This window comes from Solea solea, chromosome 8 (assembly GCF_958295425.1).
Source record: "Solea solea chromosome 8, fSolSol10.1, whole genome shotgun sequence".
NCBI classification, from domain to species: domain Eukaryota; kingdom Metazoa; phylum Chordata; class Actinopteri; order Pleuronectiformes; family Soleidae; genus Solea; species Solea solea.
Window position 1 is genome coordinate 18895324 of NC_081141.1, and position 26595 is coordinate 18921918.

At 40.7% G+C, this 26595-nt stretch overlaps 1 protein-coding gene across 3 annotated transcripts in view; it reads left to right on the top strand.

Moving 5' to 3' along the window:
• The window catches only part of unc5ca (unc-5 netrin receptor Ca), a 206857-nt gene that overhangs the window by 131204 nt on the left and 49058 nt on the right, over positions 1 to 26595 (top strand). For 2 of the 3 annotated variants that reach the window (XM_058637038.1, XM_058637037.1), the window contains 4 exons: positions 16982 to 17162; positions 19078 to 19245; positions 19453 to 19617; positions 24885 to 24941. In XM_058637038.1, coding sequence (XP_058493021.1) covers positions 16982 to 17162; positions 19078 to 19245; positions 19453 to 19617; positions 24885 to 24941 — 571 coding nt within the window. The remainder of the gene's footprint in view (positions 1 to 16981; positions 17163 to 19077; positions 19246 to 19452; positions 19618 to 24884; positions 24942 to 26595) is intronic. The other variant, XM_058637039.1, reaches the window with a different exon arrangement.

Sequence of the window (26595 nt, forward strand, 5' to 3'; positions counted from 1 at the left end):
TTTGTTATTCCGTGAAGGAATTGATTGTTCGATGAAAGAATTAAGGATTCATAAAGTTCTGCTTACAAATAAATCTGTGTCATTTTGCAAAAATGTCTGCTTATGACAAAACAACGTCTTTATATTTATGTTGTTGTATAACTCAGTTTCTTTGAATTATCCAAAATGTCCAGTTCATTTTCATTAATTCCCATAATTCCCATGGACAGGTTCCAATTTGCAATCCCATTCCTGTACACTGCTCCCTGTGTGTGTGCAGCAGTCACACGTGAGATGATAATTCAAGATAAAGAGAAATATGCTAATAGCATTGGTGTAGTCTACGTGATATGCAGGTATACTACCTGAAAAAGGCCAGGATTTCTGTATAACCACCTTAAAAATGCACCCCGAGTCTGCTGTGCAGAATCACAGCAGTAGCTGTCTCACAGACACACACAGTCTCTTTCGCTCTCTGTATCTATTGCTCAGTTGAGTTTCATTTGGTTCCAATCATTGACTCTGTCTAGACGGAGCAACTCAAATGTATTTCATTTGCAAAAAAAAAAAAATATCAAAACAAAAATAATCAGGCTGTCTTGTTTTTCTTGTGTGATGCTGATTTCACACTGCACACATGGCATTTTTGTTAAATAAATATTCAAATCACAGATATTTGTTTTGGCGTTCTCACACAATGGCGTCTAGTTTTTCCTATGTCTGTCCTCACAGTGACTGTAACTGCAAAGTACTAACGGTACATTCAGGCTATTATGATAATCATCATTTCTTTTTTTAAAGAAAGCTATCAATCACATTTCAAAGAGGGAATCATCCCATTACATATAGATGCTCTGTGTTTTGTTTCCTAACTGATGACGCATCCAGCATTATTTTCTTCCGTCCTCAGGAAGTACCCAGGCCAGTGATCATATAGTTTTAGTTCTCTGCGGTCTGAGGTTTGAGTCTGTTTTGAAACGACGCCTTTGTTCTCTTTGTCTGTGGTATGCTGAGGGTTGAGTGTCTGCAAACCTCCTTCCCTCCCTTTCATTACCTATTCAAAGGCTTTTAGAAAACCATAGAGTCGTACTCCTTTAAATGTAACCCATTTTAATTGCATGCCAAACATGATGCTATCGAAAACGCTGACCACGTTGAATCCACGCTGGCGCGTTCATTGGTTTCATTTGTCTTTTGTTTTTCTCACCCTATTTGTTGACTTCTCTTTTTTCCACCTTGTCGCTTGCCATCACTCTCTCAGTTTTCCTCACACCCCTCATCTTTCCTGACACAGTTCTAAGACAAAGCTGTGGATTGATGGTGACATGACAGTGTAGAGTGTACTGCGTTGTCAGTCAGCTACCCATGCTGCCCTCGGCAGGCCTGACAGTGTTGTCACGGATGAATGGGCGCAGTGTTTTGACACGGCCTGCGACAGTGTCAAACAACAAAAGTCTGTTCCGTTCTGTCAAGTCTTATACGTTGTGAGACCACATAAGGATTCCTGTTGCCTGTAGATTCCGCGTTTAATGCAAAGGACATTCAAAGGACAGAACAGTGTCGTACCTCGATATTGTCCTCAGTTGTACTTCTGGCAAGAGTTGTCGTATAAAATTAGATTCTTATTTACTAGAATATTTGGAAGAAAAACTGAGAAAGTCTAATAAGCCCCGGCTTAAAATGAGTGCCACCAATTGATTGCTTTTAATCTACTGTAAGTCCCTATTCAATTATATTTTAAGTGAGCTACCAAAGGAGGAGTTGTCATATTCAACTGCAGTGTTGTGATTGTAGAACATTATCAATCAATCAAGAATAAAACACATATATAAGGACAATCATAATGCATTCACATAACATTAAGATACAGATGGAATACAGGTTGTTTTGCGCCGTGGAGTGGTACCATAACGACTAAGGGTGTGTTCACAACAGCCTGGTTTAGTGCGGTTCAATCGAACCCTGGTCCATTCACCCCCTTAATACGGTTCGAACCAAACTCTGGCCTCTGGTGTTTGCATCCACATCTGCCAGTGAAGAGAAGGGAGAACTGGGAGAAGAGCCACTGACGGATTCAATTCAATTCAGTTTTATTTGTCTAGTGCCAAATCATAACATACATTATCTCAAGGCAATGTACATAGACAACATCAAGGAGAGCAGAGAAACCCAACAGTTCACACAATGAGCAAGCAGAATGTGCAGGCATCAGTGGAGAGAAAAAATATAATACTATATTATTTCTATTATATAATAGAAATAAGAATGACGCATTCATCCTACGTGCCTGGCCGGTCCCATCTCTTCCTTCTCTGCTAGCAAACCAGCACATTTAAGCCGTGTTTCAATCATGGCACAGTACAGTACAGTACAGTACAGTTTGCAATGGTAAAGCCCTGGGTACCTTTACTTGGTAGGCGAGATATGTAGCGTGCGACGACAACAAACAACGACACAACTGACAACATTGGAGGACATCCAGCAGCTCCATTTTTCCTGTTTCACGTCAAGCTTTGTATGAGAATAGACCATCGGCGTTGAAGAAACGTTTTTTCTGTCGCCCAATCATCTCACTGTTGTAAATGGAGCTGGTCTAGCTCCACCCGGACGGTACCATTACTCAGGTACCCCAAGGGAAGGGTACTGAAAAATGGAATGGTTGTGTCCTGTTGTATTAGTACTATTCCTCGGCTCGGCTAAATGCACTGGCTTACCTGCGGAGGGGGAAGAGTTGGTGCCTCCAAGACCTTGTAGATATCCCCCGTTTAACACACAGTATGTCCTCAGACTCTGTTATGACATTTCAGTGCTCACTGGAGAATGTGGATGACAACACCGAGACTGTAGCCGCTCCGCTGGTGCTTTTCATCACCAGAGCAGCAGCGGCGCAGATGAACATTAACCGACGGGTTTATTATCTGACCAATACCTGAGTGGTATTTCTAATCACATGACTTCTGTTCACATTTATAATACATTTGAGATTTCCCTTTGTGAACGAGAACTGGACCAGATGAAAAATTAAACAATGTGTCAAATGTTCATAGGGTTTGAACAAGTAAAAATAATCTGAGTGAAATTTATACTTGGCTTATTTGCAATAAAGAATATATTTAAGAGACCAGAGTGTGACGATCTGAGGTGAAGAGATGATGCTTTTAATGATCTTGATCATCTGTGTTATTATAAAAAAATATTATTGCTGCCATGTAATGCTCTGGGCTACTGTCTCATTTTTCTCATACAGAAAATCTATGTATTTTGTGCTCATTTTCTCTTTTCACTTTCGTCTGTCCTACCTTATTTTCTCTTCTGCTGTAACACTGAATTCAGAAAGCAGGCACGAAATGAGTTATAAATCACCCAACACAGATATTTATTTGGAAGTTTTCACACAAGGGGGAAGAGTTTAGCTATTTCAGCCCTCACAGCAAATGTCGTCTGTGATGCTCTCTTCCATTTAATGGTATTTAAAATGGGTTTGGTGGTGTGAAATGAAATAAGACTACTCTTTTTTTTGCTGAGCTGTATTAACCACAATACTGCTTACACTCTAGAATTCTATTGAAACATTAGCTTATCAAAGACTCTGCCAAGAAGCACTTGGTGCTATTGATGTTTTGCTGATTTTAGAAGCATCATTCTTTCAAAGGTAGATGGCTGCGCAGGCTACTTCATCGTGACCTGTGAGCAGAGGCCAGTGCACAGCACTTAAAAATAAGACGCTCCTGTAGTTCTATGGGGACCATAAAGGTACAATATGCTGATCATGGTGGTCCTAATGATGCTGCAATTTTATTTGGCAGTAAAAATCTTAAAATCACTGCTATATTAAGTAATCTTTTCAATATGTGGTATTGGCCAGAGCCAGTATATCATCATTAACAGCTGTTGTTGGAGAGTGTTCATTTCCCCAACTCTTACCTTTACAAACTTGTCACATTAAAAAGTGACTGTCCGTAATTTGTTAGTTTTGTATGTGATGTTTGTATCTGCTGGATTTAATCGCCAATTCTGTCAATCACTCAACTGCATGCAATGGTAATAGAAGACTCAATCCAGTCACTGTCTATCATTACCATAAAACTCTTATTGTTGGCTGTTTACAAGTTCCAAAAATTCCCAAAATAATTCACTTCCACCATTCTATCCTGCTTTGATACGTGTCATGGTAATTTCATTGATCATCTTTTGGAAAGCACAAAACTCCACAGTTGAATGGGAAATTCTCCTCCACTCTTGTTTACACACATAGCTGGGTTAAAAGTAATAAACAAAAGTTGACAAAGTCATTTTGCGCAAGAACAACTTCAATTTCTCTAATAACTGATGTCAAATGATAACAAAATATAGACACGTACAGGACGGGCACGGTCGGTTAGATTGCAACAACAAAGTGCAGTCATTGTGATGCATTCACTGATGCTCGTAAAATCCGCTCGCTCATAGCATTTGCGCACACATACACATTGCCCTGTCTCCAATATTAGTAGGGACAACCTGGCTTTCTCCAAATATGGCCCATAAGAAAACCTACACCCTTGGTTTTTGGTTATATTTTAACGACCCCCCCACAGATGTACTATTTGACTACCTTCATGGGAGCCCGAGCTCTTTTAATGGGAGCTCAGCTCCCACGTAATTCGAGGACAGTTAGACAGTATGACAAACAGAAATGGAGCACATTTAATTTTCTTGTGGCTAAAATATGCATGAATGAATGGTAAAAATAGTAAAAGTAACAGATTAGGTTTTTGAAAAACTATGCACTCATTTTGGACCAAACATGTTTGATTATTCACTACATCAAAAAGGTAATGTGAGTACTCTTATGCTTCGTAAAGTATTACCTGCAACACTGCTGGACAGTGTTCATGACTGGCCATATTCAGCTTTGAACACAGCTGGTTGCATTCCCTTCATATTCAGTTTTACAGCTCAGTCATCAAAAGTGAATTCTCTGCAGGAAACCATTTTCTTAATGATTATTCCTACAGTCCCAACACAAGGTGTGGGTTAGGCAACTGACACTTTCATTTAAGGTCTGGGAAGGATAATTTCCCTTCCTGGTGTAAATGTTTTAAAAGCGTTCATTAAATGGAGATCAGAAATGACATCAAATCGTGTCGAAATATTTCACACTTATCTTCACCTCACACATTGTACCCTTACTACGTTCACTGGTCTGCATTTGCAATAAAATTTGCCATTAGACGGGAGGGAATCATGAACTATATATGTTCTTCCACTGATTGCAACACTAACAAACAAGAAGGTCTTTAGTAGTTCAGCTGAGCCAGCTAATAAAGCAAAGCTGATTTTGTTATTGGGTGGGTTTAATATCACTGTCGAGCTGGAGAGTCAATTAAAAAGGATTAGCATGTCCCCAATCGGCTCAGAGCCTCTTCATGCTTTAATAATTACGGAGTGTCATCAGCGCTCCTACGCTATACACTAGTCATCTCTGACACACACACACACACACACATAAACAACAGCAAAAAATCTGAAATATTTGCCTCGCATATCGAGAGTTTTGTATATTGTTAATGTTCCCATAAAAATCGATTACTTTTTTCCCATTAGCTTTTGATTTGCCTAATTGATACGCCTGATTATTCTTAAATAAGAATAATTAAGGAATTATAATTACGGACCTTTTCAGTGACCTTGTTGAGAAGTTTGGATTTTATCACTAAGCCTGTAATGGCTTATGCTGCCTCCACGTGCTACGGGAAAGATGATACTTCCCATTTGTGAAATCGGAACTACGGGTGTGTTACGTTCAAGTGCTGATGGCTGACACATGGTTTACTCTTACCTGCTTACCTACTATATCCATCCATCGTCTACTGCTTTATCCTCTACATGAGGGTCATGGGGGTGCTGGTGCCATAATAATTATTAATTAAATACTACATTATTAGAATTATAGTTTAATAATTATAATAAAGGAATTATTTACCATTTGTGACAAATCTTCATTTCTGATTCTCCGCCATCTTGAAATGTCAAAGGTTATCGCCTCTCAGGAACTGGTATATCTAAATGATCTCCCAATTTCCTACTGGAAATCACGGCGTGAGGGGGGGGCGTTCATGTGCATCGGGAACTCCATAATTCCGATAGCACGTGAAGGCAGCATGAGACCGCTGGCAGAAAGTTGAATTTCACAATGAATGGATATCTTTAAAATAGGAAACACCTCTATTTTTACAAGAGTGAGACATTACTGGCTCATTCCCATTGTTCTCATTTTATCCCCACCAATCCTCACTCTCCATGCCTCTCCCTCTCTCTCTCCTGCCTCTCCTGTCCTTCCCTCATCTCTCTGTTTTCTGTTGTTGCCATTAGTGATGTTAAAGTACTTAGTGAGCTGGAAAGTTCAGCACGAACGGCAAAACACATCGCCGTCCAGAGAAATAAGGAGCGCAGCGGAGACATTGATACAGAGGGCTCGAAACACTTTTACTGCGCTGACCCGTAACCGTGCGTGCACAAGGCAGCTCCATAATTTAACAGCCTGCCAATCATTTCAACACGAGCTCACAGCAAACGGGAAAGTCTTGCACTGCATGTAAAAACTCACGGAAAATCAAACACTATGTGTGTGTAGCATTGATATACTTTGTGTCTGTGAAGGTTCTCAGTCTCAAAGATATAACATTTGTAGATTCACTCCTTTTGTGCACTCATCGTTGACGTCTACCTACTCAAGTACAGCGTATACCTCCAGAGCAAATATTGCCTCGCGATGCCCTGGCTTTGCAGATTAGGCGAGAACTAAAAGTACAGCAGGCGATATTAAAATGGGTGAAGTTTAATCTTTGAAACTTCATCGGCTCTATCACACGTAGAGAGCGTTTCACTTGTAAACTTCTCCTGGTGATACTTGAGGTGCTGATCCTGATCCCAGCTGTTACTAGGTCAATGTCTATTTGGGGGAAATGTCCCCCCGATGAGCTGTTGAGTGGATTTAGAGGTTTTTCCTCCTGCGTTCTTCCTCAAATGATTTGAGCCCAGGGTCTCATTTCACACTCTCACCCCAAACTGTCATCGCCGTCATCATCCGAGCTCTGTGCGCCGACGACGTCACCTGGCTGTCTTCACGCCTCCCTGATTTGTCACTTCAAAGCTCTCCGACTTCTTGTTTGCCTGCGCTCGGAGCTTACGGCTGCGCATTATCGACCCATTACAAATACAAAACTCCCTTTTTTACCATATTTACTCAGGAGGTTTTACCATTTGATGCCTGTGTTTTCTTTATTTGTCTGTTTTTATTACCTTTTATTGAAATTTTGTGTTGGTTTTAACTTGTTTTTTTTTTTTTTTACATGTTGTCACTGTCCACCATCAATGTGATTGCTGACATACGGATTGCAGGTTTTAAACACTTTCGTGATGCTCCATGTTGACTCATTTTGTCTTCTCCATCAACATGATTCTTATTTTTTATTTTTTCTTCTTAAGATTGACAACTGCATTATTAACACTAATGTGTTTAATGTTTCCGGAAGCAGCTCGAGCGATTGTCTCACAGATCTGACCACAGTCTGTACTCGAGTGTATTTATTGTGGTCAAGCATTAATCAGTTGTCCAGAGTCCAATCACCCAAAATGCCTTTTAATGTCAGCTGTAAATATGATACTTGGTAATGGAAGTCGTCGACATCCCACACTTACTTTCCAGCTGTGCTCTCCATCTTACCTTTTTTCTCACGGTCTTTCCACTCTTAAGCGTCTGCATCCCTCACTCACCGTGCACCTGCACCGTCTATCATCAACTTTCTTCCGTCATTTGCTAATTTTCTCTTTGCCTCGCTCCCCTACATTCCTCACATTTCTTTCTCATGTTTTCCCAAGTGTTTGCCAGAAAGAATGACCTTCCCCATCTAGCCTCTGTTCCCCCGGTTTCCTCCTGCTTCCCCTCTATCTTTCTCTCCCTAATTATGGACGTAGTATGGAAGTTCCAAATTGTTCTCTCCCCTACCTCCTCATTACCTTTCCATTCCCAACTTCCTCTCTCTCCCCCTCTATCTTTTCCTCACTTGATTCCTGTCCCTGGTTGACATTGTCGGGTTAGCTTTAATGGATCACCCGTAGATATCTGCACCTCGCTCCTGCTCTCGCTGTTTCCTCATCCTCCTACACTATAATCACTGCCTCCCCAACTCTCCCTCTCCCTCCTTTGCTGTTGCCTTGGAAATACCTTTTCTCTAGCCGAACCCTCTCTTGAGATTGTTCCCCATCCATCTTTCCCTCTCTCTCAGTCTCTCTCCTCTCTTGAATGTCGACATGAGAGGGTGAGTCTAATAGATCACTGTGAAGCATCTGCACCTGTGTTAAATCTCAGAGGTATCCGTGTGTGTGTGTGTGTGTGTGTGTGTGTGTGTGTACCCGGGAGGAGCCAATACAGGCTTTCTGTTGAGCACATCTGTGACCTCTTTTAGTGCTGAGCAACGTCTTTGTTTTCTCCTCTCCTCATCCCTCCCTCGTTCCACCTGCTGCGACTTATTTCTCTTTCCTCCCGTTGTCCTGTACCCTCGCGCATCACTTACAAACCTGCGTCACAAAGAGCAAACCATTAACTTTGCGGCTTTTATTTTAGTTCACAGGTAAGCACATGTGCTGAGTCTGGCAAAAAAGACAAGTGCTGTGTTATCATTATCTATTATGAATAACTCTGCTGTTTAGGGTCACATTCACGAGCGCAACTCACGGCATCGTATCCGTACGCGTGTGCCGTGCATCATTTAGTGGACATATACGTAGGTGCAGGGGAATAAGTTGGTTATAAATAGGCGTCTGTAGGACCGTCCCAGTCCAACTGGGTGTCCTCCTGTGTCCCAGTTCTGTCTGTGCAGGACACCTTGGAGAACACTCTGATATTCCTCACACTCTGCTGCACAATGGGGATTCTTTCTCCGGTGTATACTGTCTGTGCCCAGCTACATTTTAATAAGCGGCGCTTCAGCTTTTCCGTAGACAGAAGTCCTCGTTCTCCTAGAGGGCATCGCAAAAGTCTCTTCTCCTCTGCCCTCACATTTACATGTCCATTTTTTTGTATTTTCATTATTTTGAACAATGTATTAATAAGACATTGTTCCTGGTTTTCTTTTCTTTTAATTTTCTCCATACAGTGTGACACATCTGTGAAAGAGGACTTTCTGCCTGCGAAACAGTTGGCATCAGTTAATTGTGAATTGTAATTGTCCAGTGCACTGCCATCGCACATTAAATGGTCTTCATTGATTTCAGATCAATACAATTCTTTCGAGATTAACTAAAAAAAAAAACTGTTCATTTTGTCTTTCTTTCTTTTTTCTTTTCTTGTTTTTATCTTTTGAACATCAGGGTAGGATTTTTTTTTTGTCAGCGGCGCCCCAGTTATGTCACTGTGGTTAATTGGGTCTTTATGTCACTTGCTTGGGTCTAGTTAATTAAGCTGTCAGAGCTTCTGAAATCCCATGCTGGCATACGCACGCACGCACACACACACACACACACACACACACACACCACACACCTTATTGTAACCTGCCCAGTCTTGGCATGTATTGCATTGTAGTGGTGTTGGTGGCTGTTGTAAATTCCCCACAGCAGCAGTGGGCAGCAGGATTGTCCTAATCACCTCCCAAGTGGGGACGCAGACAGAAACACAAGGACATATGGCCAATTAAGTCAATGATGTGAAATGGCACAGATATACTGTAGGTAACGCTATATCTGAGCCCATTTTTACACAATTAGTATCATTTAATGGCAAGGTCTGGCTACTTTTAACAACCGTTTCTGAACATTGACACTCAAACTAGATTGAATCCATTTCATATGTGGCGGTTTTCTTTTGGTCTCTGATTGACTGAGTTTTGACTGAGAGATGACCTCATATTTAGTGTGTGTGTGTGTGTGTGTGTGAGAGTGATGACAACTCAAATGGGGACTGTCATTTCCGTCCCAGATGTTCCTGTGCATAGCTTTAACTGGGTCCCGTTAATCCAGTAATGTGAAATATACAGTATGTGCAAATCCTCTACAATGTTTACACTGTAAAAATGGTGATCATGCTTTCTGCCTACTTATATGCCGAGTTGTTAATAATGCCTGTTATGTTGTGTATTTATTACCGTTTATACTGTCTGTGCTGCTGCAGCAATGCAACAAACAGTGGGTTTGGTAAAGGGAGGATCGGTTGTTTTGCTGGCAACCAAGTAGTAGCCAATCGGCAGTTGTAGAGGTACCAGTGAAGTGGCGTTGCAAGAGAAGCACAAAGCTACACCACACAGAAAGTAAACACAATAATAAACAGTAGAGCAGAAATCTAGTATATGTGATAGTTAAAATGTCAATAAAGAGGAAAAAACACAGTTCAAATACTAACATAGTTAGCAGCTCTCATGTGTCATTCTGGATATATGGAAACTTTTTCTTTGTCTTTGTTACTTTTTTATTATTATTACATGTAAGATCTTCAGTATGGGGGAACAAATATTACAGATTTATCATCGAAAAATAGGATTACCATGAGCAGGAATGATTCCTGCAGCTCGGCTGACACTCGGGAGTCGTTGGTGATTATTGCAGTCCCATTCACTAAAGAATTGGCCTGAAAATCCCAGTTCTCTGCTTTGATCAGTGTTCACGTTTTGTGCAGCAGGGGTCAGTAACTTCCACCACAGGCGAGTGGTCTGCTCATGTGTTTGAATGTGGGGACCCACTACCAATGAGTACAAAAAGGACACAATCGTTACTTGGTTTGATTTTTTTCACTGACACTGATTCGGGTTGAAGTGCTTTGTTTGATTGTGCAGGGAAGCCGTTTAAGACAAATGGATTTTAGTTGTTTTTGTGCGTGGCGGTTACTCCCTCCATGATTGTCTGAAACAACAAAGTCCTTTTTGTTCATCTTATTACAATGGGCTAATTGTTTTGTCTAATATCAACACACACACACACACACACACGCAGGCCTCACCATATTTGTGTGCGCCGTTGGATTAAATTTCTATTAGCTTTCCTCGATTGAGTTGGAAGATTGTTGATTATGCAGTAATAGCCTTTGTTACTGCACTAATGAATAGCTTGATTACTATTCTTATTAGCTTCACATTGGGAGGTGGGTTGATGTGTCGGTGTGTTTATTATGTAGGTGTCTGTGGCATCTGGTGGTATTATTGTTTGATAAAAATACACAGGCAGTCATAACCAATTGTCTGGGTCTGTGCCAAGAAAGCTGATGGCAGCGGAAGAGAAAGATGGATGATCTGCTCTGCCAACACTCGTCTTTCATTCTCTTTCTGTCGTCCTCACTCACTCTTTTCCGTGATGATGCCTCTAAATATGTTTTTTTTCTTTCATTCACCTGCTCTCTGTGTGTCTCCTGCGTCACTGTCACTCAACTATTGTCTTTCATAATTCTTAATCACTCCTTTGTCTTCCTCTCACCCTCACTCATCTGCACTCTCTTTTTCCGTTTGTTTCCTGCCCTCCTCCTTTTATGTACCGCTTGTCTCCCGTTTTGTTTATCTGTGTCTTGGCTTGACTGAGGGTGTGTGCCTGTGTGTGTGTATAATGTATGTGTGAACATATGTGCATGTGTGAGACTTTGATAATGGAAACAAGCTTCCTAATTACAATGATGACTCTCTCGCTGCCAGTCAGAGCCAATTATAAGGGTGGCACATCTGCTCGTGCGTGCAGGTGCACGGTTGGGAAAGTGTTTCAGGTGGAACTTGCAAACCTATCGATAGATTATCGCAGGATGAAATCGATGCATCACACTGACCTGCACGGCTTGATTCAGCTCTTTGTGTATGGAATTAGATTTGCCTCAATATAAGTGTATTTTCAAATAAATCAATATTTTTGAATGATTAAATCAATATTTGATTTGCTTCTTAAAAAGAGGGAGTGATATATAGAGGCATAAAAAGAAAAAGTCACTCATTCATACTGAAAAATCCCTGTATAAATGTACCTAAGGCAGCCCAGAGGAGTATTTGCTTCTGTAATACACTACAGCATGAAGGATGAAAGTATGAATCATATCTTTATTGTCATGTTTAGGCTTTCAAAGTAGTAGTAGTATGAGTCGACGTAATACTGAGTGTCAGTACTGGCGTCTGTGTGTGTGTGTGTGCGTGCGTCTGGATTGGATATCGGGGGGAAAGAAATCTGACACAATCAAACAACTTTGAAAAAAAAAAGAATGTTTCACTCAGCACAGACTATAAAAACGTGGGCTGTTTTATTTCTTCTTTATAGGAGCAGAGTATTTGTTAAACAGTTGGCACATTATGTTTTTGAAATGGCTGGTTATGGCTCTGGCTGGTAAGTACATCAGCGCAAATGTGTTGATAAAAGCTCTGTCGTTAAAAAAGATGTAAAAAAAAAACCAAACTAAAAAAAACAACAATATCTGGCTGATATTGGTTATTGATCGCCGTGTCGGACGGTTTAAAAAGTGGTAGCACACATCCCCATTTCAAAGCACCCGGTCCTCGTCAAACATCCAACAATTCATTGTTCTAAATGTAACGTTTATTTTAAAATCATAACCTTTTATTTAACGTCAGCCAAAGCTATTTGCTTGCCTACAGCTGGCAATTGCGTTTCCCTTAAAACTCTCTCTTTATTGCAATGAATCAACACTTCATCATGTTGTTTCTCCCTCTGACTAATTCCTCCGAGGATGATGATTCAGAGTAGGATGCGCCATATTGATTCACAGATTTAAAAACACACTGATTGCACTGGGAATATAAAAGTGTGGCTTCCTCTTTCCTCCACAGATACAGAAAGAGAGTATATAAACAGTTTCCATGCACATGTCTTGATTGTGCATTCTTAGTGTCTCTCTCTCTCTCTCTCTGCTCTGATGTCCAGCACCTTGCCCTCAGTTTGTCATGAAGTGGTGAAGTGGGAGTGGGTGGCATGTAGAGAGCTGGGATTATTAAAATATTGGCAGTCGCATGGCGCGCACACACACACACACACACACACACACACACACACACACACTCAGTCCCCACCCACACAAAGGTAACATATGAGAGCTCTTTAACCCACTCATCTGTGGTCTTACAGGGATCTAAATAATATAGTTATAATCAAGGGGATAATCCTTGGTGACGAAGTGATTTATGTTCTTATACACACACACACACACACACACACATGCAGTACAGCCAGATTCTTATTGTATACTTGCAGAGTTGTATTATAACTGTAGACAATACTGTATTACACCATCTTGTATCTGTAGCCTGCTACTACTTTGGAGAAGAAATAAATGAATATTGTGATTCAGTGGTAGATTCCGTCCACACACACACACACACACACACACAAACACACACACACACCCGCGCGTTATCAACTCCCATATGAGACTCTTTGTAGTGGCTCTACAAAGCATGTCGTATTTTAGCGTTTCTGTCATAGATATTCTTTACGTTGTTATCGCACTTCTTGCTCTGTGGTGTGGTCTGCCGTTGGTTTGGGCTTGTGCAAGATTTATACTGTGTTTCTCTTTGTGACACAGTGAGACTGTGATGTTGCCGCTCTTGGTAGCAGATATACAGTGACAACACAACAACATTGTGTTTTTAAAAGACTTTATGCTGCTCTCCAGTGCAAAAAAAAAAAAAAAGAAGTATCTCTATATCTTGGCGTACTTTTATCTTGCACAGCATGTACCAAAGCTTTTGTTTCACTGCCACGTAAAGATGCATATCTCAATAGACGGCACAAGACTTTACACTTTCATGCTGTGACTGTCTTTATATTCTGCGGCCCGAGATGAAACATCTCCCTAAAGTTGCGACTAAGACAACATAAAGGGGTATTTACATATTTTAATGTACCGCTGCTCCCTACACACACACACACGCGCTTGCAGTAATTTGCAATATCTTGCCACTACAACCAAGTACATATATATATATTATATTTAGTAGCCCAAGGATAGAGCCGAAGAAAACATGAACAAAGTGAGTTTTTAATTGACTGGAAAAAAAATGATTATCTCTTGGAAAAGAGGAATAAATAAAACAGATTGTACGTGTGTGTGTGTTTGGAAGGCAAAAGAGAGGAGACCACGGGGGTAAAGAGTTAAAATAACACATTTACATTTTCCTCTGGCGTATGCTTTATCCAATCAGCCACCCTCTGCCACACAGAGAGTTACACCAGCTGTGGCTAATGATGCGGTGGCAGTGGTCATATAGTCACCACATGTGGTCTCTCTTTGTCTGACTCCTGCACAACACACGTCAGTCTCACATACGGGCGTCATCAAACACCGCTGCTGCTTTAAGAGCATAATCAGCACACCACTCTTATCCAAAAAGGTTTGTATGAGTATTTGTTTTTTTGTATATTAGACTGGCTGCAAGAAAAATACCTGTACCTATAAGCCCTACAACATAAGTCACTTTTGAGCACATATTTACCACTTTAAAGACAATAAATATTTGCTTTTTCAGTGGTGAAAAAAAAAAAAAAAAGAAGACATTTTTTACACGTAGCGGTAGAAATCGTCAAGGTAAGCAAATTATAGAGCAGGTGATCCCACGGGTTAATTAGAAATTGACTTTTAAAAATTGCTTTTTTAGAAGAACGTCGACATGTTTGTCCTCACTACTGTTTGTTGACTGACAGTAAGTTAATGATGTTTAAAGTAAGGAAGCGGCAGCGCAAGGGAGGGAAGTAAATTGGTGCAGTTGAATCAATAAATTAAATATGAAACAAACAGATACTGTGGGAATAGGCGGACAGACTATGCAGGATTAGTGGATGAAGAAAGTTGATACACACACACACACATATATATATATATATATATCTATATATATAGATATATATAAATATATATGTTCCAATCTTGTTCTTTTCTTTTTTCCTCTCGTCTAACCTTTACTTTGTAATCAAAAAATAAAAGGTCACCCGGTATCTGATTTAAGAGAATTCAGAGCTACAGTAAAGCCGCCTGACCGAGATTTGCTCCGGAATCTCTGGCGATCAGACAGAGGAGCAGAGGCAGGTGGAGCAACTGCAGGCAGGGGGGGAACGACAGCTGAGTTTGAGCGCGCAGTAAACTCAAGAATAACGCAGTATTTTTTCTCTCTCCTCTCTACATCTGAGATTTCCATTCTCTAAATGCGATGGGAGGAGGAAATTAAACAACGTGGCTCAGACATTTATGGGCCCGCCGTAAAGCTCGGACATGCTGAATTTACGAGGGTTTGCACCAGTAAATACAGCACTCAGGAAATGTGATTAGGCTCATAAACAGGCCAGTTCCCCACTGTCCTACCCTTCACCCAAAGTATCTTGTGAAAGCATATGTTCGGGACATTTTTCTTGGTCCCGCGGTTCACTTCTGTGAAGGGAGCCACTGTCGACGAGGGAGATCACAGCTGTGTGATTTGTGTTGACTTGTTGCTCGAACAGCTTCCCTGTCGTGTCAGTGATTGAAACACATGAAATCTACCCGGATACATGTTGTTACTGTTAATGTTATTATCGTATTTTACTTGCTTTGGAAATCACAAACATTTGCTGGGAATATAAGAAGAGCGGTCACTACAGAGCCTTCTGTTAATTCATTTAATTCTGACATGTCATGTTTCCACAAAGCTTTTCTGAGTGGAGCCTTGAGAAACAAGATTACTACAGCGTCTTATTTTGTCCTTCAATCCCATTTTTTTTTTGTTGTTGTTGTCGTCGTCGGGAAAGGTAGAAAAACTGGGTTATTATTCTTTGCCTCTTTCACTCTCACAGTTGGACTCTTTTAGACAAATCTATTATACCCCACCCCTTCTCCATTTGTCAGGCACTGCTTTCAGCATGGATTAGTTGTGAAACAAGATTATGACGTTGATCTTAATTTTCCTTCACCTGGCAACATCTATTGTGTTTGTTCCAAGCAGAGAAAAATTGTTTATCTGGTTTAATTTGTTTTTGGCTTCGGGGAGAAACCTGCTCACTCAAATCAGATGAGACATGTACCTCTACTGTAAAGTGTCTTTACTAGGGTTGGGTGCCGTTATCGGTATCTGGACGTCTTAGTGCCTTATTTTGGTACTTTTAAAATGTTGTAAAACAAAGTCTACACTTCTCAGTTTCATTTTTTTATTATGAAGCTTAAAAAAAGATCACGTTGTTTCCAACTAACTATTCACCTAGTTAGTGAGCTGACAATTACCTGAACGTGTCGGTGAGGTGGATTCACGTTTCTGGCTTGAGTGGCTTCGGGGGTGTTGCTACTAGCAGTGCTAGTATGATGCAGGAGTTGTTTCTATGAGTCTAAAACAGTACATTCTTCAGCTTTTAAACAGATCCCGTGTTCGTATTTCATCAGGTTTGAGGTGTTTCCCCGACCCGCCTTGCATTGCACATCACGGATATTACATTGAGCGCTGTCTGCGTCTAATTGTGTGACTTGCAGCAACACTTTCAACCACTTTCGACTCGCCATTATTGCTGTCGTGCTCTCGCAGTCTCGCGACGTGTTGCTCTCACATTCTCGCGCTTTCTCTCCCAGACCGAAATTTGGCACCGATTCATTAAAAGTGAACCCATACCTGGACATTTACTCTTTAGCTCCTTGGTTCTTTATTTATGTAAAAAGGGACAGTGCGCATTCGTGGACATAAGTATATAATACATATGTAATAGTGCCCAGGTTAGTAGATTACTAGTCCCTTTGGCAGATGCTAAAAGACAAAAACATCAGTGCAGAATAAACAAATGTGGTGCATGCCTACAAGATATGTACCACCCCTGAGGAAGATGACAGATTGTCCGCAGGTGGCGCGTCTGTAGGGCACCTCACAGTCTCCTCTGGCAGTGGCGCTGGTGGTTTGTGCCACTGACAGCTTTTAGTTTGACATATTTCTTTAACGGAGGTGTTCATGTGTCTGAATGTTTGTGCCTGTATTTCAGAGGCTGTAGAGAAGCCTTTACACTGACCTTGTTTCCCTCTGTCGTTGTGTCCCAGGTGGAGTGGTTGAAGAATGAAGAGATAATCGACCCGGCAGAGGACAGAAACTTTTACATCACCATCGACCACAACTTGATCATCAAGCAGGCGCGTCTGTCCGACACGGCCAACTACACGTGTGTGGCCAAGAACATCGTCGCCAAAAGAAGAAGCACTACAGCAACTGTCATTGTTTACGGTAAGCTTTGGTGCCTTTGTGTAACCTTGTCACTCAAATCCATCATTGTAGGGACGTTATCGGTGTTTTCACATGTGTGTATGTTGAATATTTTGACGAATTTTAAAAATGCAGACAACAGCCACCCGACGGCGTCTCTGATCATCCACGCCAGCACCCATCTGCCACATAAAATTAGCTCGGCTCCCGTGCCAGCACACTCGCTCTGTGATTGGCCTGATATTCCCCACATTGTCCTTAACCTCATTCAATTCACATCCGCCGATCACACCTTCGCTTTTAACTGGCATTTTCCAACTGTCTGTGCTTTAAGCTTGCACAACATATGTGAAAAATGCAGTTTTTTATTTTATCATTGCTCCCCCTGTGCTGTTTTTAACAAAAAACATGAAAGGAAAAACTTTTTGGGGAAAAAAACAGTCATCACTTGCATTCTCTCTTTTTTTTTTTTTTACATTTTACCAACTGTGAGCCTAACATGAGAGGATAGGACACAACGTACAGGGGGGAAAAAAACGCATATCACACACACAAACGGCGCTCCTCTCAGATACAGCGGCAGTGGCTTGATCCACTTCGAAGAGTGTTTGAATCAAGAATAACGCCGCATGTGTGCCTATTCCAGGGACGGAGTGGTTTGACACTGATGTATCCTCACAGAAATAGATTGTTCAATCTTCTCGGCTGCACGAGAGCCCGGCTGACACTGTTGACAAGGTGAAATAGTCACGGGGAAGAAAAGAAACAGAGGAACATATGGGGAAAGAAATGAAGCGGCTATAGATGGAATGCAGACAGGTGAGGAGAAAGGAGAGGCAGAGGAGAAAAAAAGAATCTTCGAAAGTATGACAAAAAAGGAAGTGCACCTGATTCTCCTGGCTACTTTCTCCCAGATGATTCATTTCTAATTGGGTGCTGGGAAAGAGGAGTGGGTACTGTCCACTGGGCTGAGACAGAACTGTCGAGAATTTCAGCCCACTTACACCTCAGCAGATGTCAGCCCTCGTTCTCTCGAATGTCCGCGTGACTCATTCTAACTTTATACCTGATTTCTCTCCTTCTGTCTCATGTGCCCTCATTATTGTCCTCGCTAATGCCGTTCCCCCCGTGGAAGTGTTACAAAATAATGAACAGGCCGTCAAGTCTGGACATGACAGTGTGCTGGGATGTCTTTTAGAAGAACAAACAAGAGACAAGAAGTTTTAAAGAGACAAAACAGACGACGAGGATAACTAGTTTGGCTATTGAGGATTCAGAAAAACGAATTTTCAAGCAGACTGACAGTTTCACTGTGTGAGGTACACTCGTACATGTGCGTCAGTCTGTGCCCATCTCCTTTATTAGTGAGTGTCTTCACAGTGGGAGGCGTTTGTCCCACAGTAGCAGGGTAATTGAAAAGTTGCACAAGACTCTCTGTGTGTGTGTGTGTGTGTGTTTAACTGTCTGCTCTCAGCCCTCTGGCCCCTGTAAACCACATACTGACTCCATCAAGACAAATAGTTAAATGAAATCAAACGACACATTAAAACCCGCACGTGTCTCCATCTAGTTTGAGGCCCGGAATACAAGTGGTTTGAACGGAATACAAGAGATTTAAATGCCACAGAATTATTATATATATATCTATATAATATATGAATGTAATTTGCTGTTAATCATTTAAGGCAACACGGTGTCAGATTTCAACCTTCAAATAATGTCTCCAACTTTCAACTTTGAATATGAACCCTGGAAATAAATGGGAAAAAAAGCATTTTTAGCAACTGATAAATTGATAAAAAAAAATATATATATATGTATAAATGTTGGTTTTCTTTTGTGGAAATGACTGGCGACTGAAACGTGATATCGCTGGTTCTTGAAAGTGTCAGATTATAGCGTGGATGGACTGATGACTGATCTCTGTTTGCCACAGTGAATGGCGGTTGGTCGACATGGACAGAGTGGTCAGTGTGTAACAGCCGCTGTGGTCGAGGCTTCCAGAAACGAACCCGGAGCTGCACTAATCCCGCACCTCTTAACGGAGGAATGCCCTGTGATGGACAGGCCATCCAGAAGCTGTCCTGCACCACACTGTGCACCGGTAATCCTGTTCTATTCCAACTTTAATTTAATCTAGATCTATCTTTTTGGTAATTAACTTTGAGTATGTGTCTGTTTTATTCTGCATTCAGCCTCTGCTGCATTCTTTTATAATATATACTGTATGCTACACCAGGGCAGAATTAAGCACAGTGTCTCTGTTCTTGTGATTCCAATTCCCTTGGCCCTCCCCATCTTTTCCCTCTAGTGGACGGAGTGTGGACAGAATGGAGTAAGTGGTCCGCCTGTGGGACAGAGTGTACCCAGTGGAGAAGGAGGGAATGCAACAACCCCGCTCCTAAAAACGGAGGAAAGGACTGCGAAGGCCTCGTGCTGCAGTCGCAGAACTGCACCGACGGACTCTGTATGCAAAGTGAGTTCCTAATCATGATTCTCTCGGAGCCGAGGCGTTGATGGGTGTCTTTTAAATGCGTCAGCGTTGTCTCGTACATCAGTTCCAGCCGTGAAAAACGAGCACGCCAACATTTTTAACAACTGCCTCGCAGTGTCTGCTTCAGATGATTCTAGACTTTATTGTTCAATGAACTCGTATAAGACGGATACTTAGGATGGTGATGGATGTTGAGATTTTTAGCCAGAGGATGAGAACCATAGTGAGTGAGAAGAAGTCCTTGTTGAGAAATTGATCACGCGTTTTTTTTTAATTTTTATTCAATGAAGTGAACTTAGTAGGCAGATATGGTGACATGGTGCCAAAAGAATATCAGAATATCAGCGTCAGCCATCAACACTGAGGGCAGAACGCGGGTAAATGGCGTCATTCACACGTCTGTGACAATTTGCAGATTATCTACGTGGGGCCCAAAAATGTGTTACTGCGAACACTGTACACACTGACTGCACATGTTCCATTATATTAGAATGGAAACAGAACATGGTATGATACCATACCATAAAAGAATGATAAGACTCACATTTTGATACAAATGCAACAGTATGGAAGTATGGAGAGGCCTTTTCCAAATGGTAATTATGACATTGTAGTATGTTATGTAAGATACTAATATATTTATTTACATTTAATTCACATTCTAATACAGAATCTAATTCAATTTGAACATTTTATTTTTTTTTTTTCAGATCGGTTAAAACGTAACCGGAAAACACAGTGGCTTTTATAATAACACATTTATCTCTGGAAATCCGCAAAAAACTGTATATTTTTCTTTTGGGTGAAGTGGCCCTTTAATATAGCACCTTTCGCAGATACAAAATGTCATTACAGTGCATTACATCAACAACAAGTACACTGTTAAAAACAATGAGGACAGAGACTTCTGTCTTGAAGTGATAGACTCTTCAAGACTCTTCAACTTCGATGACTTAACTTGATATAAAAAAAACATGTCGCCAACCTAATTTTTAACATATTCTGTCATTTTCACAGCAGAAAAGTCGGCCAGTGCCTCGGCACCATCTTTCTTGCTTTCTTATTTTTCTATATTATTTTTCCTTTGCTCTGCTTCCTCTCTTCCCCCATCATCCCCTCCCTTACCTCACTCTCCTCTCCTCTCCTCTCCCCCTGCAAACCCCTGCTATTTGCATTCAGAATCTCTTCCTTGCATTGGTATCTTCTTCCTCTCAGTCCCTCTGGTTTAAAATGTTCCTGTGGGAAAACCCGCTTCTCTTTTTCCTTTTTTACTGTCGTTTGCACTCAGCCACTAATCTGCACAAAAACACTTACACATGAAACACTTATATATATATGTAAATTAATACTAAATAATGACAAAAACCTGATCTGAAATGCCCCTTACAATTTCTCACACGAAAGAAAAAAGGTGTGGTAATTTTCAGCATGGAAAATGTTGGCTGAGTCATCATGGCACAAATACCAGCAGCAGTTTTTTTTATTTTCCAAGGTGGAGGCAATTATATTTGTTGACTTGTAGGAATAGTGCTTGTTACTTCCTGTGCTCAAGAATAATTGGCAGAAAAGCATCTGTGAAGTGAGAGAGTGAGAGAGGCCTGTCGCACGGAAGAGGAGCGGCGAAACGTCAAAACAAAACAAAAATAGTGCACATGTACACCATGCTTGTAATTAAGGCGTCAAATCTCCAGTTAGTCGTTATTCTTACACGACAAGGTAACAATGAAAGGGATTTTCCGCAATAGGATTTTTTTTTTTTTTTCCTTTTAAAACTGGATCATCTGTTTGTCGTCATAAAAAATGAATTAATTCCTGGCCGAGGAAACCTTATAGTTCCTCACAGTCATGTCCAAAGACACATTTGGATTGCTGCTGCCTTATTTTATTAACGGTGGTTTCTTATTTCTTTCTTCTTACATACATTCAAACGGTGTATGTTTTCTTTTTTTGTATTGTAAGTATTGAACCTTGCTCTTTGAACATATGTAAGAGCAAGGTTCAATACTTACAATACAATAATACAAAAGGGTTGTGATTGCATGTTTTTGGGGTTTCTGTGATGTCGTCTTACAAATATGATAGTTAGTTTTCATATTTCTGATCAGGTGGTGTTGTAACTTTTGTTGTTGTCCATTTTCTTGTGTGGTCTACGGAAGTAGAGTATCAGGGCCAAATGAAAAAGAAAAAAAATTGAAAGAAAAATAAAACTTTTCTGACATTAGAGTCAGAATCCTGGGAGAAAAGTCAGAATTCTAAAATTAAAGTCGGAATAAAAAAAAAGTCAGAATTGTGAGATTAAAAAGTCAGAATTGTGAGATAGAATTTTATGAAGTCAGAATTATTGGATTAAAGTCTGAATACTAAGAAAACAGAATTCTGACTTTAATCTCAGAATTAAAGCCAAAATTCTGACTATAATCCAAGAATTCTGACATTTTTAATTCTGACTTTAATCTCAGAATTCATGCTGTTTTTTTTTTTGTTTTTTTTTCCAATTTTTAAATCTATTTTTTTTACATGTGGTCCTAATACTCTTCCGTAGTGGTCCTTTTGGTGAAGTTACAAATGAAATTAGTCAGATGTTCTGTGTGTATCTCGTCAGTGAGTTTAATACCTGATGCTAAGTGAGCTTGAACTTGTGTGCTGGATTTCCCTCTGCAGCTGGCGGGGAACAGATAGCCGCAATGATTTAATCGATGTCACAAGCAATCGGATAATATGATGTAATCCCTCCAAAAGCTATTCCCGTAGGCACATTATTGACAGAACTTACTGTACACGCAAAGCCCCGCCCACTCCCAACACACTGTATTGTATACTGTGTCTCGGATCCATCAGAGGGATTCCCTGAGGCCCGTGAGGTACGGCCTCATCGGCATAAAAACCCGGAGAGGTATAGATTTAGGCTTGTTTCCCCTAAATGATTTTCTGCTTTTAAAATGAGTCTTCAGACGTGGTTTTATGTCGACACTAATGTTTCAGCTGCTTCCTGTAGCATTAACATGAATCTCTGAGCGTGTGTGTGTGTGATGCTGTGTACAGTTTGGTTGTCAGGGGTTTTGCATGAAGAGCATTTAATCCAAGGAGTGTAATTTAAAGGATTGGATTGACTCCTGCAGCATTCTTGTGCTTCATTATTGATGCCTTTTTAAAAGTCTGGTTTGTCTGATATTTTGTCTTAAATAAAAAGTAACACACAAACAGGCAGGCACATTATATTGTATCTACTGTGATGTAGATGGATATAGGATCGACATTTGCATAGTTATTTCAGCTTTTTGCTGAAAGGAAACAAAACACAACACACCACCCCACTCTGCTTCATCCTTTTTCTCATTCTTCCTCTCACTAACACCGCCTCCCACTCTATTAATCTCCTCTACAGTCTCTGCTGCCTTTTTTTCTAAAGTTGTCTTGTTAAATCCTGAGAGGTAGAAATCCATTCCACATCACTTCTGCCCTGCACACAGTGCCTCTCCTCTCTCTGTGTGTGTGTGTGTGCCTATCTCAGAGTTACATCTGTGCGTTTGTGTATGTGTGTGTGTGTGTGAGAGAGAGAGAAGAAGCCAGAGGTTTTTCATGTTTTTTTTTTTGTCGTAGTTTTTTCCAGATTTCTTAGCTTTTTATATATTTTCGGCCTGTTGACATTTGTCTGACACATCGATCAGGTTCCTTAGAACAGATTTACTCAGGGCTTCACCGCGTCGTCCTCGAGCGCGTGACATTTCACTCACTCCCTGCTCCGTGTGAATATGTGAACTACAGAACACTACTTTGCCACTCTGCAGAGCAAATTCAATCGTCTGCGAGGTCCTCAGAAACACAGCATTCACTAGAGATGACTGGTTGTTGTCTAACTTTAGTGTTTTGTTTGTTGTAAGATGAACAGAGGAGGATCACATAGGATCACATGTTCTCCCCCCCTTTTCTCATTGTGGATTCATTCTCTTTTGTCTCATTGTTTCTTTTTTTTCTGTCCTGACTGTTCTTTTCATTCCCTAATATTTAGACTGGTTCTAACTACAGTATTTCTGCTTTATTTTGAATTGTTTAAATAAATGTGCTGTAACTGCATCACAATACGTCCTCATGACCACACATTTTCTTAGACATTTGTAAGATCCCGTTATGCAAATGAAGCCATTTGCCGCGTCACTTAAAGGAATACTTCACCGATTTTAGCTTTGTATTACTAGAACAGGGGTAATATTTTTTAAAAATTGTGCTTCCCAACCTCAGTTTGCCCTGAGTCGAGAAATATCTTCATTCTTTTTTTTGCTAGGTGCCCACCAGTGACACTTTGTCCTGTTAGCGTAACTGTTAGCAAAGATGGCGGACATGGTTTACATTGTGGGAATGAGGTCCCGTCCCCCTACGAGTGGGTCTAAAAAGTGCTTCTTTTTTTTTTCTTACGTGCCCACCAGTGACTCTTGGTCCGAGGCTTGAAACTGCAACGGGACCTCATTCCCAGAATGTAAACAATGTCCGCCATCTTTGCTAACAGTTAAGCTAACAGGACCAAGTGTCACTGGTGTGCACGTAACAAAGAAAAGAATGAACATATTTCTCAACTCAGGGGAAACTGAGGTTGGGAAGCACTTTATACTCCTTTAATTCATGAATTGAAAGTAACAGAGATTTTGGTGTCCCAGCAGTGCCACGTGCTAAATTGCCAATTTACCGCACACCTTCCAAATTCCTCTGAGCAGTCGAGCTCGTTGCGCCTACAACAGCAGTCGTGTGTGCTGAATTATTTTATTCCGCACATCACCCCACTTAACCTTGTCAGTGTTTCCTCCCCTTTGGTGTGTCGGCACGTCTTCTGTCGTCAGCTGGTCTGGCAAGAAGCTTTTAAGGGCACCATGTTGCTCTATTGCCTTTATTAATTATACACCAGCACTTCAATTATTCATCAGTACATCAGCAATTTATCTGTGTCATAAATCTCCTCTGTGCACTGACTAAGTGGACCATTCAACATGACACAACAGTAACTGTGTCACGGGGTTTCTCAAATTATTGTATTTAACTTTTGTGTGTGTTATTTCTTTCCATTTTGAGGATTTATAAGATTTCTTTAAACCCCACTTATTCGGCACCATGAGAGAAACAAACGTACAGTATTTACATTTTTATTTCTTTGTCTTGTCATGTCTTGCCCCGTTTTATTTGACGTGTTTGTTTGATTTTTTTGTTTTCTTCCTCTCCTTTCCTGCATCCATTCCATCATCGCCTCCTCCTGTCCTCAGGTTCATTGTTTCAGAAGTCCACTGAGTCCAAAGAAAAGAGTGATTTGGGAATCCCATGTAAGTCAATGTTTTCTGTTTTCTGTTTCGTCATCATGGTCCATTTCTTTTGTCCTTTTGTCTTAACTCATCTCAGTGTTTCCTTCTTTGATTTATGTCCAACCTCAGGATCACACTTTGTGTTTTATTGTTTGGTTTTATTGTTGAAAAAAGTCAATTTTTATTGTGTTTTTTTTTTCTCTTGATTTATGATTTCTTCACTTGCTATCCAATATTTTTTTTCCTATATTGATCAAACAATCACCTTCAAACAGCGGGGGTCACCGGTTTTTCATTCGCTCGTACTAAGTAAGACACATTAGATTCACGGCTTTTGTATTCGGTGGGAATATTGGTTTGCGAGATATACTGAATTATTCAGGATAAACATTTCTTCAAATATAATTACATCGCCAGCAAATGTGCAATTAATGTCCCCTCGATTTTAAACAACAGCAGAAACCACAGTTGAAGGTTTTTCACAGTTGCAGTACCTTTAAAAAAGCCATGAAATTATCCAAATAGAAACAACCTTTTCTAGGATTATCTTTTACATTATGAGCCATTTGATCATCAATGTGTATCTTTACATCGTCTCCCATGACGTAAACCTCAAGTCAGTTCAAAATGGATACACTGTAGTGGTAGAACTGCGAGAACTTCCTTTTAATTAACTTGATTCGTCTGCTCTTCCTGTTTGATCGCAGTGAATCGATTTAGCACCAGTTCACTTGATTCACAATTTGTTGCAGCTGTGGTCATTTTGGAGAGTCGCCAGCCTGCACTGTATCACTGCCAAAATAGACAGTTTGCCTCCGTACTGAACACTCGCGTTGCATTTACAAGCATCTCGGTTCATTGAGAACTCAGGGGAATATGACGTGAGCGTGCACTGACAGACATTTTGGATCCGTTCTGATTTGACCCATTTTGCCTTTGAAGCGTCCAACAAATGAACGATTCCTTTTGGCAGATTCATCGCCAACCGCTAATGTTTTATTTGTGAAAGGGTAACGTAGACAGAAATAAACCGCAGTGCCCCGGTATTGTTGGACATAATATTTCACATTAACTATGTGGAAGACAGAAATCAAGAGGTGAAAGCGAGAGAAGAGGATGTCCGCCATTTATTATTTCTGGGCTTTCTCACCTCCCCCATTGTTCGAGCTCCCATTTCATCTTCAAACCGGCGCATAAGTGTGTGTCATGTGTTGTAATGACTTTGGTTTAGGGTCTGCTCGAGCACTTTCATCACCCTGCACGAGGGTTCTGTGAGATGACTAGTCCTCCAACACGTGCAGATACAGACACGAATACTGAGGGGACCAGGAGCAGCCATCGCTCATTTAATAGACTGTCACTCTTGTTTTAATATTCAAATGTACAGTCGGTAACACGAGCACTGGGAGAAGGCATAAGTGGCTCTGAGACTTGCTAATCACTATGACTGTGGTGATGACTTTCATTCATTCATTTATTTATTTGAAGATTTAGTCTCACGGCAGTTTATGTGGTAGATTAATCTTAATATTCAGCTGTATTTGTTTGTTGTTTACTGATACAGTAGCTTTGCGTATTGTGATTCAATTAAAGTTAGACTCATCCCCGTTCAATATGCAGGAACTGTATGTAAATGTAGCTTTATTAGCGGAACACTTTTCAATGATATGGAATG